The sequence below is a fragment of the Ischnura elegans genome, chromosome 4 (assembly GCF_921293095.1).
Source record: "Ischnura elegans chromosome 4, ioIscEleg1.1, whole genome shotgun sequence".
In the NCBI taxonomy this organism is placed as follows: domain Eukaryota; kingdom Metazoa; phylum Arthropoda; class Insecta; order Odonata; family Coenagrionidae; genus Ischnura; species Ischnura elegans.
In genome coordinates this window covers 135,516,312-135,531,654 of record NC_060249.1, presented here as the reverse complement: position 1 = coordinate 135,531,654, position 15,343 = coordinate 135,516,312, and the positions used below count along the sequence as shown (strand labels likewise).

The following is a 15,343-nucleotide window of genomic DNA, read 5'->3' as shown; positions in this document are numbered from 1 at the left end:
GGCGTGGTACTCAGAGGGATCTGATAAGACGTGGTTACGTTTCCATATGAGGAATACCTAAATTTAAATGAAAAGTGAAAATTCTCAAGCGTGCAAAAATGTGACTGCTAGGTATGAATGTCAGGAAAAGCCAGTGTGACCTCATTCAGGTTCCCACTGTTGCCGTGTGAGGTTACCTTGGGGCAAGGGTATGTGTGCTGATACGATGCAGGGTACTCTGCTAGCAGGTAGCAGAGTACCCTGCTAGCAGGTAGCGCTTGGCTGAAATAAGTATTATTAATACCCTATCAAACGAAGGAAACTTTCCGACCAAAGGCAGTTTAAATAGGTGATTATTGAGAGACGTTTCCCTGAGCTCTGTTCCTCATGCATGCATTGGTAATCTCGGACGATGTAAAACTCCTATCTACTCGTATAGAAACTAGGTCCCTGTGACGTCACGTGGAGTGGAATCGTATGGGCACCAATCTGGCCTTTTTCAAATGAGGTTAAAATGGACCATTGCCATTCGTCTAAACTGGAATTTCTCAAACCAAATATTTTGTATATTATGAATACACTAATGGTGGGTAAGGAATCGCAATCAATGCCTTTCGTTTCCTTAGATGAAGGTAACTACCCTATTGATTCCATATTTTGCAAGGGGTGATACAAAAAGACCTAGCGTAAATAGATGTTTGATAAGGTGGGGGGGTAGGGGGAAGATGGTAAGGTGGTGGGGGGGGGGGGGTATTTCTGAACAAACATTTAAACATTTCCTAGAAAACAATTTGAAAAATTGATATAACCCTTTTACTGCCAACGGGCTGATATATCAGTCCTTGCTGGTTGAGCGAAATTTTTTCACTTTTTTTGTGATTGTGGCCTTTTTATCGGCTGTAATTTAAGTAAACCCCCTTAATCTATCTATGGTTATAAGATATAAATATATCTTAGGAATTGGGAAAAAATCTAGAAGTATTAAATATTATTAAGTAGCTGAGAAATTTTTAAACCTGAAATGTTGCTAATTCCGGAAAATAGCCTTGGCAGTCTTCGTACATCCCACCTGAAATAGGCTGCTGCAGTAAAAGGGTTAAAATCGATCATGTATTGCATAGTGAAAATGTTTAACAGGTGATATAATTGATGAACCATTTCTGGCGATACTACGTTATATCATTCATGGAAGACGGAAAATGTATTCCGTCTCCTTTGCTAGGAGATGACGACAACTTAAAAATTTCTGTTCTCACAAAATATCTTCTCCCAAACTACCTGATCATGTTAACAATTCATAATTAATTTCCTCGATTAATCTTAGTTGTTTGCACTGGAACAAATTTTCATTTTTGTCTCGCAAATATTATTTTCATAAATTTGCTTTTGCCGAAAACTTTTACATGAGCATCTTCCAGCATTTTTATTTCACGATGAATGGAACATGCAGGAGAGAGAATTGCAATGAGGGTCTTACGAGATTCTTTAGAGTAATACCCCGAAAATGAACCAGGAGAATCTTTCAGAGACCAAAAGTTAGTCAGAAAAAAGTTACAGATCTAAGACTGCAAAGTGGCTGTTTCCCAGTGTAATTAATGATCAATATATATAGCATTCAAGGTTATTTTGACAAAGTTAAAAGTTTATCAAAGGAGTTTTATGGTTTAGCAATTCGTGACAATGAATAACAAATTTAGATCATGTGCCTCTCACGTGCTGTTTAAAATGTTTGGCTGATTGTGAGTGTGGTATGACTTTACATTTTGCCTTTTTGGAAGCTGAATTTTGTGGTGAATTTTCTACTTTTTTTTTGCATATACAGTAAACTCTTGATTTTACGAAGTCAGTGGGACCGGAAAATTGGCACTTCGTAAAATCGAGTTTCGTAAATTCAAACCTTTTTCATAAGTCACGAGAAAATGCTCGCTTTTGTTTCTTCCGCCATTTTTTGTCTTCATTGGCCTTATTTAAATGTTTTTGGTGGTTATTCTCGGTATAATTCATAGAAAAGGCTTTTTGTTATCGATTTATGATGTGAAAAATCGTTAAATAATTATACCACCATAAAATTCCCATTTCTTGTTCATACTTCAACATCAACGATCGCTAAAGAAATTCCTGACCAGTTTAGGAAACGTAATCAAATAATGAATTGCAATGTTTATTATGAGAATTTAATGTTATAAGTTTGTGGTTAGGAGCGAATAGCAACTATTAAGTATGCTAAGTATAGATATTTGTTTCTGACACCCACGGAAATATAGCGGCAGCCAGCCTAACCGCCATTTATGTCGCCCTCTATCGCAAAGTGACGAGAAAAAAAAGAAAAACAAGGGCCTTAGCCCGTTACCAAAATAACCTTCGTAAGTTAATATTTCGAGTTACTTCGTATTTTCAGCAGAATGTGCTCTATTTTCACTGAGATTCAATTACGATCATAAATAAGGTAGGATGTGATTATCTTCTGGCGAATATTTGAAGTAAATTCTGTTTGCGTTATCCGTCCGACTACTGTGCTCCATCATCTTTGCAGACGTTGCCATAAAAGACTTAATTTTTCATCAGGACCATATTTTTCATACTGGGTGTGAGGTGACCTGTTCATATAGTATGTTTTTCTCCTTTTATGCCGACAGGAGCAAGGTTCCAACCGGAAAAACGACAGGAGAAACATCTTACAGTTTCGGAGAAATAGGGAGAGAAACGTTATTATCCACATTGATTGTTTTCCTACAAGAGACGTTTTAACATTTCTCAACGTGGTGAAATATTGGTTCACTTGCGTGGATTCCCAAAAATGATACGCAAAAACCTGTACCTTCACCTCATTTAGTTTTCGTGTTTCTTTTTCCGCCGTATTGAAAGTTATGCAAAGGATCATTGACATAGAGAAAAGATTTTCTTAGTTTTAGCACTAAAAAATAGGCGTGTCATAATCGTAAATAAATATAGAGTGGAAAGCGCAAAGAAAATAATTAAATTTCAATTTTTAAGTCAGCAGAGAAGAAGAGCGACAATTTTATAAGCACGGCACCATTTCCCTGACAATGGAAGATACTTCTCCAGCCTCTCTCCGGTTAAAAACTTACCCCCCCTTGCCAGTAAATATGAACCATGCCCTTCTCTACAGTCGGAGAACATTCCCAGTGGATGGGGTGAATAGGAGTGGGATGGGGATTGCCCTAGGAAATAAGTGTGGTCAGCATAAGGAGAGGTGAAGGGGGCAGGAGAAAGAAGGGTGGGGAAAGGTCCTTCAGCTCTGCCTCAGACTACGTTTGGGGGCCGTATTTTGTTGCGACGCAAGCAAGCTCCGTGACCTTAGGAAGGGAGTGAATGGGATATGCTGGGGAAGGAGGGGTTTGGGATGCGTAAGGTGGGTGTCAGCAAGATCAGCCAAAGGCGGCAGGAGGGAGTAAACAAAGAATTGGGAAAGAAAGAATTCTCAGCATGGGAAAATGGGGAAGCGCATGAGAAGAAAGTTGATGGTTAGACTTGGAAGTGCGTCTTCATTACAAGAAGCCTGAAAAATAAATTGGCGGTAAATAGAGCCTGTTACTTGAGATATTTAAGTTGTTTATTCACAAAGGCCTAGATATATACACGAAAAGATATTACCCAAAAAAATCTGTTATTTTTTTGCTTTTTCCCTTCTCCATTGCCGCTTCCACCATGGTTTCTAACTTGCATATGTGGTAATTAAATTGGGGGTCCAAATCGTTAGCCAGATCAAAATGTCTTGAATGTTTGGAAGGCAGCGTATACTTCTTTTTTATTAGGTGGAATTACTTCCTCACTTTCATCATCGTCGTCACTGCTATTCTGACTAGTCCCGGCCGCTGCTTCTTCGGACACAGGCACCGGCGTCGAATCATCGCAAGCCTGGAGATCATCATCTAGCACAATATAATCACTAGCTGTTGCGCGCTGTGCTCCTGCTTTTTCCAAATATTTTTTAAAATCTTCTTTTAAGCCACTAATCTCCTCCGCGATTTCATCTGCCGCGGCTTCCTGAAGGTACAACATAACGATTCAACCAGAGCCGTGATATTAAAGCAGTAAAATTACTATTAGGTTAGTTGTATCAATTACTAACCTCGAGAACATCCTCATGATGCGCTATCGGAGGGAATCCGGCCGATTTCCAGCAATTTGCGATGGTAGTGGAGGAAATCTCTCTCCAGGACTCGGCTATGGCGTGGATTGCATGTATCAACGTCCATTTCGGGATGTTATTCATTTCTGTTCCCATTTCTAAAAGTAGCAAATAGATTTGAAAGAATGATAATCATGAATAAAAATATCTAAATCGATATCCAAACGCACATGAGCAAAATAGATGAATGTATACATACCGATCCATCGCAAGTAATACCGCTCAAGCTCCTTCTGGTATAGGACTTAAAAATCCTGGATAATGCCTTGGTCCAAGGGCTGGGACTTGCTAGTCGAGTTCGGGGGTAAAAAGAGGACTCGAACATTAGCCAATTTTAGATCTTCCACGTATTTATGAACGGTGGCATTATCCATTATTAAAAAAGTTTTGCGGTTCTCTCCAGCAATTTTTCTCTGTAGTATAACTGTTTGCTGGAAAATTTCTCGGGTCATCCAGCTGTTTTTATTTGCATGGTAAAAAACTGGGATGGCTTCCAATTTTACATGTTTTAAGCACCGTGGCTTTTCAAATTTCCCAATGACAACGGGCTTGATTTTGTCCGTGCCTGTTTGGTTGACGCACAGCCCCACAGTAACATGCACTTTACTCTTTTTCCCCTCATGGCACCCCTGCCCTTTGAAACCCAGGGTTGCGTCAGGTAATGTATTAGAAAATAGCCCAGTTTCATCAAAATTGTAGCGATCTCTGGGACTATATTCTTGAAGTATATCATCGTTATCGATGTGCCATTTATCAATAATTTCAGTACTAACAGAGCCTTCTTCCCCACTTATCTTCAGAGATACAATGTTGAATCTTGATTTAAAATTAGTCAACCACCCACCAGAACATTTAAAATCGTCAATTTTTCTGTTGCAAGGCTATGTATTCGGCCTTTTCTTGTAATATTGGCCCACTAATTGGAAGATTTTGCTCACGGCACTTACAAAAGAAAGTGTATAGCTCCTCTTCAACCTCCGCGAACTTGGCGCAGCTCAGATATTTCCTTTTCAGCGAAACACCCGACCCCACTTTTTCTTGTAGTTTGCCGCTGTTTGCTAGAATTGTCGGCAAAGTCGACAGTGGGATTCCAAACTTTTCCGCTATCTCACTTTTAGTTAATCTCTTTGCCTTCTCCTCTTCAATAATTTTCATTTTTATTTCTAAAGGTTATACTCTTCTTTTTTGTTTTAGCTGTGAAGGCTCCATATTCCCAAATTTCAAACACACTCGCTAAGAAAATGTTACTATTGTAGATCCAGAGAAGCACTGGTTGTTGCTTACGCACTCGCAAGGCACAGACTGAAGCCCTTCGCACCCTCGTGAATTAAGCACAAGCCCATCCGGTACGATTCAGCGCTTTCAGGACGAAAGACAGCCAGACAGCCTTGTGGATAGATACCAATGTGCTTGGGCGAAAACTTAATGCACAGAATCATCAAATCCCCATTCGAATTAGCAATAGAGGAGCCATTTCTCCCTCAATATAGGCTCGTGTATAAAATATGATATCATCAGTGATATCCTTACTACTTCTCCCCATCTCTTGTCGCTGGCAACCGCAGTATTTTCCCCGACCTTCCCCCCCTCCAAAATATAACGTTAGCGTCTAAAATGAAATATATTTCCTCTATCACCGAGTGCATTAATTCTCTTCCTTCCTCATATTTCCAACTGTTACTGAGAAAAGTGTTGTCACGAGGTTATTATTATAGATTATTAACCCGCAAGAACGTTGAAATTTGAGTATTTTTATGGACTTTTGACATATTCGTGGTATGATTCAATTACGTAGGGTTTAAGTAGGAGTGTAAGAAATACCCTGAGTGACCTTCATGACATGTTAAACTACGAATTATTGTCGATGATATGTTTACGAACAGGCACGTAAATAGGGGCATAATGTCAGCCGCGATATTTTTACTGAACTCCTACTTCCCCTAAATTCCCACAGTGAGGTTTTTGGCGATCCATTTCTCTCCAAAGTTGCATTATCATTTACGATTTCGCACTTTTGATGGACCACAGTTGGAAGCGCTGATTTTTTAGCTTTTTATGCCGGCGTAACTAGTTTGGTTGACAATTTTTTCGCCGTAGTTCGTATAAACGAATGCCATTTGCTCCTAGGGACCAAGCCGAGGTTCGTAAATTCAAATCATTTCATATAATCGAAACTTTGTATAATCCAATAGTGCCATGTATTTAGCATAGGCTTTTCGCCAGGACCACAATATCACTTCGTATAATTGAAAACTTCGTAAAATCAAGAGTTTACTGTAATCCCTTTTCAAATACTCCAAATTATCCAGCTGCGGCATTAATTATAAATGATCAATATATATAAAGCGTTAAAGGTTATTTTGACAGTTTAAAGTTCATCAAAAGAGTTTTATGGTTTAAAAATTGGTGAGAACTAGTAACAAATATTGGTCATATGCCTCCCACATGCTGTTTAAAATGTTTGGCTGAGTGTGGTATGACTTTACATTTTGCCTTTTTGGAAGCTGAATTTTGTGGTGAATTTTCTACTTTTTTGCGTATAATCCCTTTTCAAATACTCCAAATTATCCAGCTGTGGCATATCAGTGTCGCAGATTATCAATGCATGATTTTAACTCTCATTTGATGTTTTCCGCAATCTTCATTATAAATAAAATTGTATGCAAAATCACCAGAATGACTGCATTTTAATGTTAGAAAACACAGGGCTTATTATTCCAATCGTAAAATGGATGCGATCGTGTGTTAGCTGCATTCATGGGAGCTCCGTGTTCCTTTTTCCAAGCGTCTCATATTTCCAGGTCTTATATGGACCAGTAGGGATACAAGTACACTCGTGCTATCATCTCTAAAAAGATTGGGTGAAGAAAGCTCTTAGTGAACCCAGAAAGCAATCTTAAATAAGAGAAAATGTACGTAAATAAAAATAAATTGTTTGCTTTACCTTCATTATAAATATGTAAGCACTAAGCTTACAGGAAGGGCCAGGTTCGTAGAAGGCAGAATGCGATGACAAGTCTGGTTCCACACGTTTAATTGTCAGAGCGCAGGTACAAACTCCCCCTCCGAGATACAGCGTAAGACTATTCCCTCCAAGAGGCTTCCTCCCGTGTCGCGTCCGTCTCGTGACCCTCTCGGCATCTTCCTATTGGCCGGAAGAGGTCGCATGATTATGCACATCATACGCCTTCCCACGCCAAGATACTGCAACGTGTTACGGCATAAAGTGTTGGAGGAATACGCGGAGACCAATTCCCACGCGAGAGCATGTTGCAAGCAGGGATGGCAAGCGAAACTAAACGAAACGGTTTAGTTTCGACCCGGAGTGAAACGAAAATACGAGGCCAGGGTTTAGTTTCGTTCCAGCACGAAATTAAAATCACAAATGAGTATAATTTCGACCCGGGACGAAATTTAATTCCCAGGAACAAAACTAAATTAATCGAAACTCTGCTGCTCATAGTTAAAATTCCATCCCAAAGTTGATGGGAGGGGGATACAAGAGAATAGTTTCCATCCCTCACATTTGACATACTTGTAGAGAGGAAAAAAATTCTGCTAAATATCGAATGGCCAGTTTCCGTTTACCGTTAAGCCGTTTATGTTAAATAAATTGACCCCGAAAGGTCACAGTCAACGTCATAAGGGTGGCAAAAAGAATAGCATACCAAAAAGGTGTCGATTCTTGGGTTTTAAGCGGTGTCCAAGTCAATGGCATTCTTTTTATACCCGTACTATCCACGAATTGCCCTTCCAGATTAATACGGAGGTCAAGGGTCAATGAATTTACATACTGGCCATCATGACAACCCACGCGTCGAACCATAGGTTTTAAAGGGTGCCCAAGTCATTTTTGCAGTTCATGGATCCGTAAGGTTAATAGTTGTCCTTCGAAGGTCATAATGGGGGTCAAAGGTCAGTGAGTTAACCGACTGACCATCATGACAAACAACATGTCGAACCATAGGTTTTAAAGGGTTCCCAAGTCATTTTTGCAGTTCATGGATCCGTATTGTTATTTGTTGACCTTCGGAGGTCATAATGGGGTCAAAGGTCAATGAATTTACATACTGGCCATCATGACAACCATCATGTCGAACCATAGGTTTTAAAGGGTGCCCAAGTCATTTATGCAGTTCATGGATCCGCATTGTTATTTTTTGACCTTCGGAGGGCATAATGGGGGTCAAAGGTCATAGAGTTAACCGACTGACCATAATGACAACCATCATGTCGAACCATAGGTTTTAAAGGGTGCCCAAGTCATTTTTGCAGTTCATGGATCCGCATTGTTATTTTTTGACCTTCGGAGGTCATAATGGGGGTCAAAGGTCAATGAGTTAACCGACTGGCCATCATGACAAACAACATGTCGAACCATAGGTTTTAAAGGGTGCCCAAGTCATTTTTGCAGTTCATGGATCCGTATTGTTATTTGTTGACCTTCGGAGGGCATAATGGGGGTCAAAGGTCATAGAGTTAACCGACTCACCATAATGACAAACAACATGTCGAACCATAGGTTTTAAAGGGTGCCCAAGTCATTTATGCAGTTCATGGATCCGTATTGTTATTTGTTGACATTCGAAGGTCATAATGTGGGTCAAAGGTCATAGAGTTAACCGACTGGCCATCATGACAAACAACATGTCGAACCATAGGTTTTAAAGGGTGCCCAAGTCATTTTTGCAGTTCATGGATCCGTATTGTTATTTGTTGACCTTCGGAGGGCATAATGGGGGTCAAAGGTCATAGAGTTAACCGACTGACCATCATGACAAACAACATGTCGAACCATAGGTTTTAAAGGGTGCCCAAGTCATTTATGCAGTTCATGGATCGGTAAGGTTAATAGTTTACCTTCGGAGGTCATAATGGGGGTCAAAGGTCGTAGAGTTATTTCCCTATAAATGCCCTTTTCACTAATCAAATAATTAATACGGCATTTCAACTCATAAAGTCGCCTTCCAGAATCCTCTCGTAAGCCACTCTAACATTCTAGAGAACAAACTTGAAGTTTCATGTTAGAACCGTAAAAATATTTTTCCGCGCCGGGTTCGGGAGGCGAGAGCGGATCTTTGGTGCCAATACTGAAGTTACGATGACGTATCACCATATTATCTTTGATTGGAACCCTAGTATATGTATATGTGTAATATTTTTTTTAACATATGCATATGCGATAATTGCATTTCACTGTATTACAAAGAAATAGCATTCAACTAGAGTACAAGTTTGGAGATGCCAAAACGCATTAAAGAAAACAAACTTTTTAAAATTAGAATTTTTAATATTTGTATGCCAACTCGCCAAATATTTTAAACAATAAATTCTATAAATGGCAGAAAGGTATGAGGCTACATTAATGGTACAAACGCTTAAAGATTTATTTAAAATATCAAAATAACAAACACTTCCGTGAAGAGTAGTGAAAAAAAGGTTCATATATAACTATCTTTGAATAACTTATTGCATCTGACAAGCAGAACATCTTCTACCACTTGAGGACATAGTTTACCGCGCAGAACGCTGAGAACGAATTTCAAATTTGAGAAAATCCGTTCAACACTAACTTGCGTCATCGGAAGGGTTAATGCTACGTTAGCCAAAGCATACAACTCAGGTTTCTTTGACTTTTGTGATTCCCAATACAGCAAAATGTTCTGACTTTTACTTATTCTCGGGACCCCAGAGAACTCTTCCAATAACGTTTTGATGGAAATTCCACGGTTGCACCCTGGTGAGTTTTGCTTCTGGATTCTCTCTTTATTTTTCAGAAGGCTTTCAATTGGATCTTCGTCATTATCTACCACCAATTCTTCGTCAGAAACTGCTGGTTCCCTCCGAGCTTCTTTTATACCCGCCAACTCCTGTAGACGCGACCACAATGAAGCTAGGAACTCTATGGCCCTTCCCTTCTCGTCCCCTGACAGCAACACTTGATACCTAGGATCGATATAAATCGCTCCAATAACTGTATCTTGGTGAAATAGTCTTTTCTCTGCGTTGCATCGCGTCAAAAATATCTTGTGCTAGTTGTATTGAGGTCATTCCCGCTATAGTTAGCTTACATCTTAGCCACGCTTCAAGAAAGTCGCCCACGGTCAATTGTTCGGCCTGTACTTTCTTAATGGCTATCCTACATGGAATTAAGGCAGAACTCATGTTGGACAATTCATTCCATTCCGCCTCCGATAAGAAAACTTTTCTACGGCATTTTTTCATTGCCTCTGCACTTACATTTTTCAGGCGCAATAGGGACTCCAACATGTCAGCAGTAGAATGCCAACGAGTTTCGCAGTTAATTATTGGCTTTGCGAGCCCTAGGCCACGGAGAAATTCAGACGACGAGGGATTTCTTAGTGATTTGCACATGGTCTGTGCTTTATTTATTATTCCCCTGTGACTTTTCAGAGCGTCACCTACTGCCAGCTCAAGGGTATGGGCCGCACACCGTTGGCCGATAATGCACATTCTTTAAGAGAGTGTAGTACATCATCGATTGTTTTAGGCCACAGCAATAAGGATGAAGACGCATTATCCGAGGAATCAGTGCCAATACCTGAATATTCATCATTACCATCGACGCCTAAAGCTAAATCTACTTTTTGTCCGTCCAGTTCTTCACTATCTGCATCACTTTTGATAGGTTCTTCCTCTTCGCTGGAACAGCTCTCCATAAAATCTTCTCTCAAGAGGGAAACTGTTTTAATCATATTTGATGCATTGTCCGTTGTAATTGAATATATTTGCTTTAACGAAATCCCATAAGTATGTAGAACATTTTTGATTTCGGTCTTCAAGTTTTCAGCCGTATGTGCACAATAAAGCTGTTTGACACAAAGATTGCGTAGGATTATTTTCCCTTCCATTATGAATTGAATGTTTATTCCTATGACAGATCTCTCTAACCTTGTGGCACAGTCTAATTTTAAACAAATTAGCCTACCAATTACATCTGCCTTAATCTGTTCCCGCATCGCAGCGGCCTCTTCTTGAACACTATCCCGAATATTCTTTCGGTTGACGCATAAGTTGGTTTCTCCAGATTGTTCCCTTAGTGCATTTACTATGGGATCAATTATCATCATCATCCCACTATCCTCTACAACACTAAATGGACGCCCATTTTTTGTCGTGAGCTCTCTACAGGCTTCGAAGAGTCGAGTCTTTGACATCTTGATCGTGATTGTGTCTGCCTTGCGCTTTCTCACGGTTGTTCTGGAAGGTCCAGGAGTGTTGGTCTGCCTCTCTTGCTCATTGTGTTCATGGGAATACCCTGAAAAAGAAATGAGTTATTGAAAAAGTTAACCTTTACTCGTTGAATGAGAATAATTGAGGAACAATGAGGCCTCCCACGAATGTAATTTTCATCCGTGACGCAATTTGCCATAACAGCAGACCTCATTTCCGTGTTCATATTTATCTGTCCACATTATTCTGTTCATATTTTGTTCCAAGCTTAGAAACAAAGAATAATGTCAGCTTATGAACACAGCCTTGACGAATTCACAGTTAATTGAAATTATTTTATATTATATCTTGTATCATATGTTATAAGATGTGGTGGAAGATTTTAATATTATTTAAATAAGGTATTGCAGTATTTCCACTAAATTTATTTAAGTATGATGCATGTCGTTGTTTCAACAATTGAGAATGTTGTGGAAACGACGATTCGTGTCGTGCTAAAATAAATTATGGATATATTACGGAGGCTTCCGCGGTTAGTTTATTGGTGATGGTTTTTCGGGTTTACACCGCGTTGATACATGTTTTGCGGACGACAGTTTCGGGCGCGTTCCAGCTCCCGTCTTCGGGTCCAAATGATTTGCAGATCTGTGATCCTTATTTATTTACAGCTAGTCAGACGGATGTTGATTTTTAATTCCATTGTTGGAAAAGCCGTTTGAAAGATGAGGATAAAGGATAGCCGTCTTCCCTATTGACGTTCTTTGGGTGACTCGCTATTTCAATCGACTCCCTTATCAGCCTAGGGAAATATTTATTTTCCCTGGCGATGATTTTCGATTCCTTGAAAAGTATGACGTGCCCAGGTTCCGACCATGCATGCTCTGCAACCGCAGAAAGACGAAAATTTTTCTTTTCGGTTGCCTTAAGATGTTCATTTATTCTGCATTTGAGGGATCTAGATGTTTGCCCGATGTATGATAAACCACAGGAACACGTTACTTCATACACTCCTTCATAGATATCTGATGGATGACGATCTTTTTCACTCCGGAGGAGGTCAGAGGTCTTCTTCAAACTTATAAATCGCGTCAGAACGCCATGTTTGGCGTCATATCTATGAAGGAGTGTATGAAGTAACGTGTTCCTGTGGTTTATCATACATCGGGCAAACATCTAGATCCCTCAAATGCAGAATAAATGAACATCTTAAGGCAACCGAAAAGAAAAATTTTCGTCTTTCTGCGGTTGCAGAGCATGCATGGTCGGAACCTGGGCACGTCATACTTTTCAAGGAATCGAAAATCATCGCCAGGGAAAATAAATATTTCCCTAGGCTGATAAGGGAGGCGATTGAAATAGCGAGTCACCCAAAGAACGTCAATAGGGAAGACGGCTATCCTTTATCCTCATCTTTCAAACGGCTTTTCCAACAATGGAATTAAAAATCAACATCCGTCTGACTAGCTGTAAATAAATAAGGATCACAGATCTGCAAATCATTTGGATCCGAAGACGGGAGCTGGAACGCGCCCGAAACTGTCGTCCGCAAAACATGTATCAACGCGGTGTAAACCCGAAAAACCATCACCAAATTATGGATATATTGCAATGTCATATTAATCTATTATTATCTAAATATTGCTGTCTAATAACATAATTTTTATAAAGCATTGAAAAATAAAGCCAAATTCACTTAGCTTTCATTTAGAATTTATTCGGCACAACTAACGCTGCCAACTTACTTTTATGAATCCTTTCTTTCTCCATTTCTATCCTAGCTTTAATAATTGCACATAAAGCATTTGATGCAGGATGTTTAGTATGCACATGCTTCTCCAATTTGCACGATGCCTTTCCCTGCAAAAGAAAACAGTATTAATCTAATAGGCGAACTATCTCATACCGTTTCATTCTATAATTACTATAGTTTTCATTTCTATTAATTCATGGAAAATATCAACTTACCTTAAATGTTTGGCCACATTGCATTCCTTTGTCGTCTTCAATAGTACAGGTAGAGCAGCCGGTTTCTTCATCAAATGAAAAGTAGCTTTGAATGAAGGCGAGGCTCGGCCTTCCGCCTCTTGCTGCATGGGGCACTTGTGCACTCATACCTTGACCACAAATAGAACACTGAACGCGAAATGGTCATTCGTACGCAAGGATCGTGGTACTAATAAAACAAGCTAGCACCGGAGTTATTGATCATTTTGCGTTGATTGTTGAGATTAGATGTTAATGTATTCATTTATTATAAATGATAGGTGGATAATAATTCGGTTTCTAGTAATTAATAAAGCATTGTATAAGTGTTTTACTACAGCAAATACGATAAGTTTTTTGCTAGTAAATATATATTTGGTTAGCATAATATATCTGATTCATTCATGTTTACATTATTAAATGAAATATTTTTTATATTCTTTTTATCCCGTATCGAGTCGAGACTAACAAGAGTCTAATGTTGTAACTAGTAGGACATATTTCTTAATCATAAATATTATTATTTCGTTCCCACATACTAGGGTTTCAATCAAAGACAATATGGTGATACGTCAAAGTGACTTCAGTAAAAATTAATTCACTGACCTTTGACCCCCATTATGCCCTCCGAAGGTCAACTATTAACCTTACGGATCCATGAACTGCAAAAATGACTTGGGCACCCTTTAAAACCTATGGTTCGACATGTTGTTTGTCATTATGGTCAGTCGGTTAACTCTATGACCTTTGACCCCCATTATGCCCTCCGAAGGTCAACAAATAACAATACGGATCCATGAACTGCAAAAATGACTTGGGCACCCTTTAAAACCTATGGTTCGACATGTTGTTTGTCATGATGGCCAGTCGGTTAACTCATTGACCTTTGACCCCCATTATGACCTCCGAAGGTCAACAAATAACAATACGGATCCATGAACTGCAAAAATGACTTGGGCACCCTTTAAAACCTATGGTTCGACATGTTGTTTGTCATGATGGTCAGTCGGTTAACTCATTGACCTTTGACCCCCATTATGACCTCCGAAGGTCAAAAAATAACAATGCGGATCCATGAACTGCAAAAATGACTTGGGCACCCTTTAAAACCTATGGTTCGACATGTTGTTTGTCATGATGGCCAGTCGGTTAACTCATTGACCTTTGACCCCCATTATGACCTCCGAAGGTCAAAAAATAACAATGCGGATCCATGAACTGCAAAAATGACTTGGGCACCCTTTAAAACCTATGGTTCGACATGTTGTTTGTCATGATGGCCAGTCGGTTAACTCATTGACCTTTGACCCCCATTATGACCTCCGAAGGTCAAAAAATAACAATGCGGATCCATGAACTGCAAAAATGACTTGGGCACCCTTTAAAACCTATGGTTCGACATGTTGTTTGTCATGATGGCCAGTCGGTTAACTCTATGACCTTTGACCTCCGTATTTATCTTGAAGGTCAATTCGTGTATAATACGGGTATTCGGAGAATACCATTGACTTGGGCACCCTTAAAAACCCAAGAATCGACACCTATTTGGTATGCTATTCTTTTTGCCGTCCTTATGACGTTGACTGTGACCCTACTGGGTCAATTTATTTACCACTGACGGGCACCTGCCTTTCGATTTTGTGGATGAATCTTTTGAGACGGTGGTGGGTCGAAACTAAACTGTTCGAAGGTGAATCACGTGGTCCCTCCGGTGCGAAACGTAATACGAGTTTCGTTTCGTCCCAGAGGTTTAGTTTAATTTCGACCCGAAGTAGTTTTGACTCCAATTTCATTTCGACCCTCAGTTTAGCTCTTCGGGTTTAATTCCTTTTCGTTTCGTTTCTACATTTTATTTCTGGGAACGAAATTATTGAAATTTTACTGGTTTTGACTTTCGTTTAGTTTCGCTTGCCATCCCTGGTTGCAAGTTGTTAATTGGAGTAGGGTGTCAGAGTCATGCACGAGGATGGATCCCACGCAAGAGGTTGCAACGTGTTATGAGTTTCAGATACTGGACCCATCACTCGAACGCGA

At 39.6% G+C, this 15,343-nt stretch overlaps 1 protein-coding gene across 1 annotated transcript; it reads right to left on the bottom strand.

The window, feature by feature from the left end:
• Nucleotides 1-9,401: 9,401 nt before the first annotated feature.
• Nucleotides 9,402-13,772, bottom strand: LOC124158082. The gene is made up of 3 exons (XM_046533258.1): nucleotides 13,292-13,772; nucleotides 13,069-13,183; nucleotides 9,402-11,411 (listed from the first exon to the last, which is right to left on the bottom strand). The coding sequence occupies exons 1-3, from the start codon at nucleotides 13,436-13,438 to the stop codon at nucleotides 10,555-10,557; spliced, it is 1,119 nt and encodes a 372-aa protein (XP_046389214.1). The 5' UTR covers nucleotides 13,439-13,772; the 3' UTR covers nucleotides 9,402-10,554.
• Nucleotides 13,773-15,343: the final 1,571 nt, after the last annotated feature.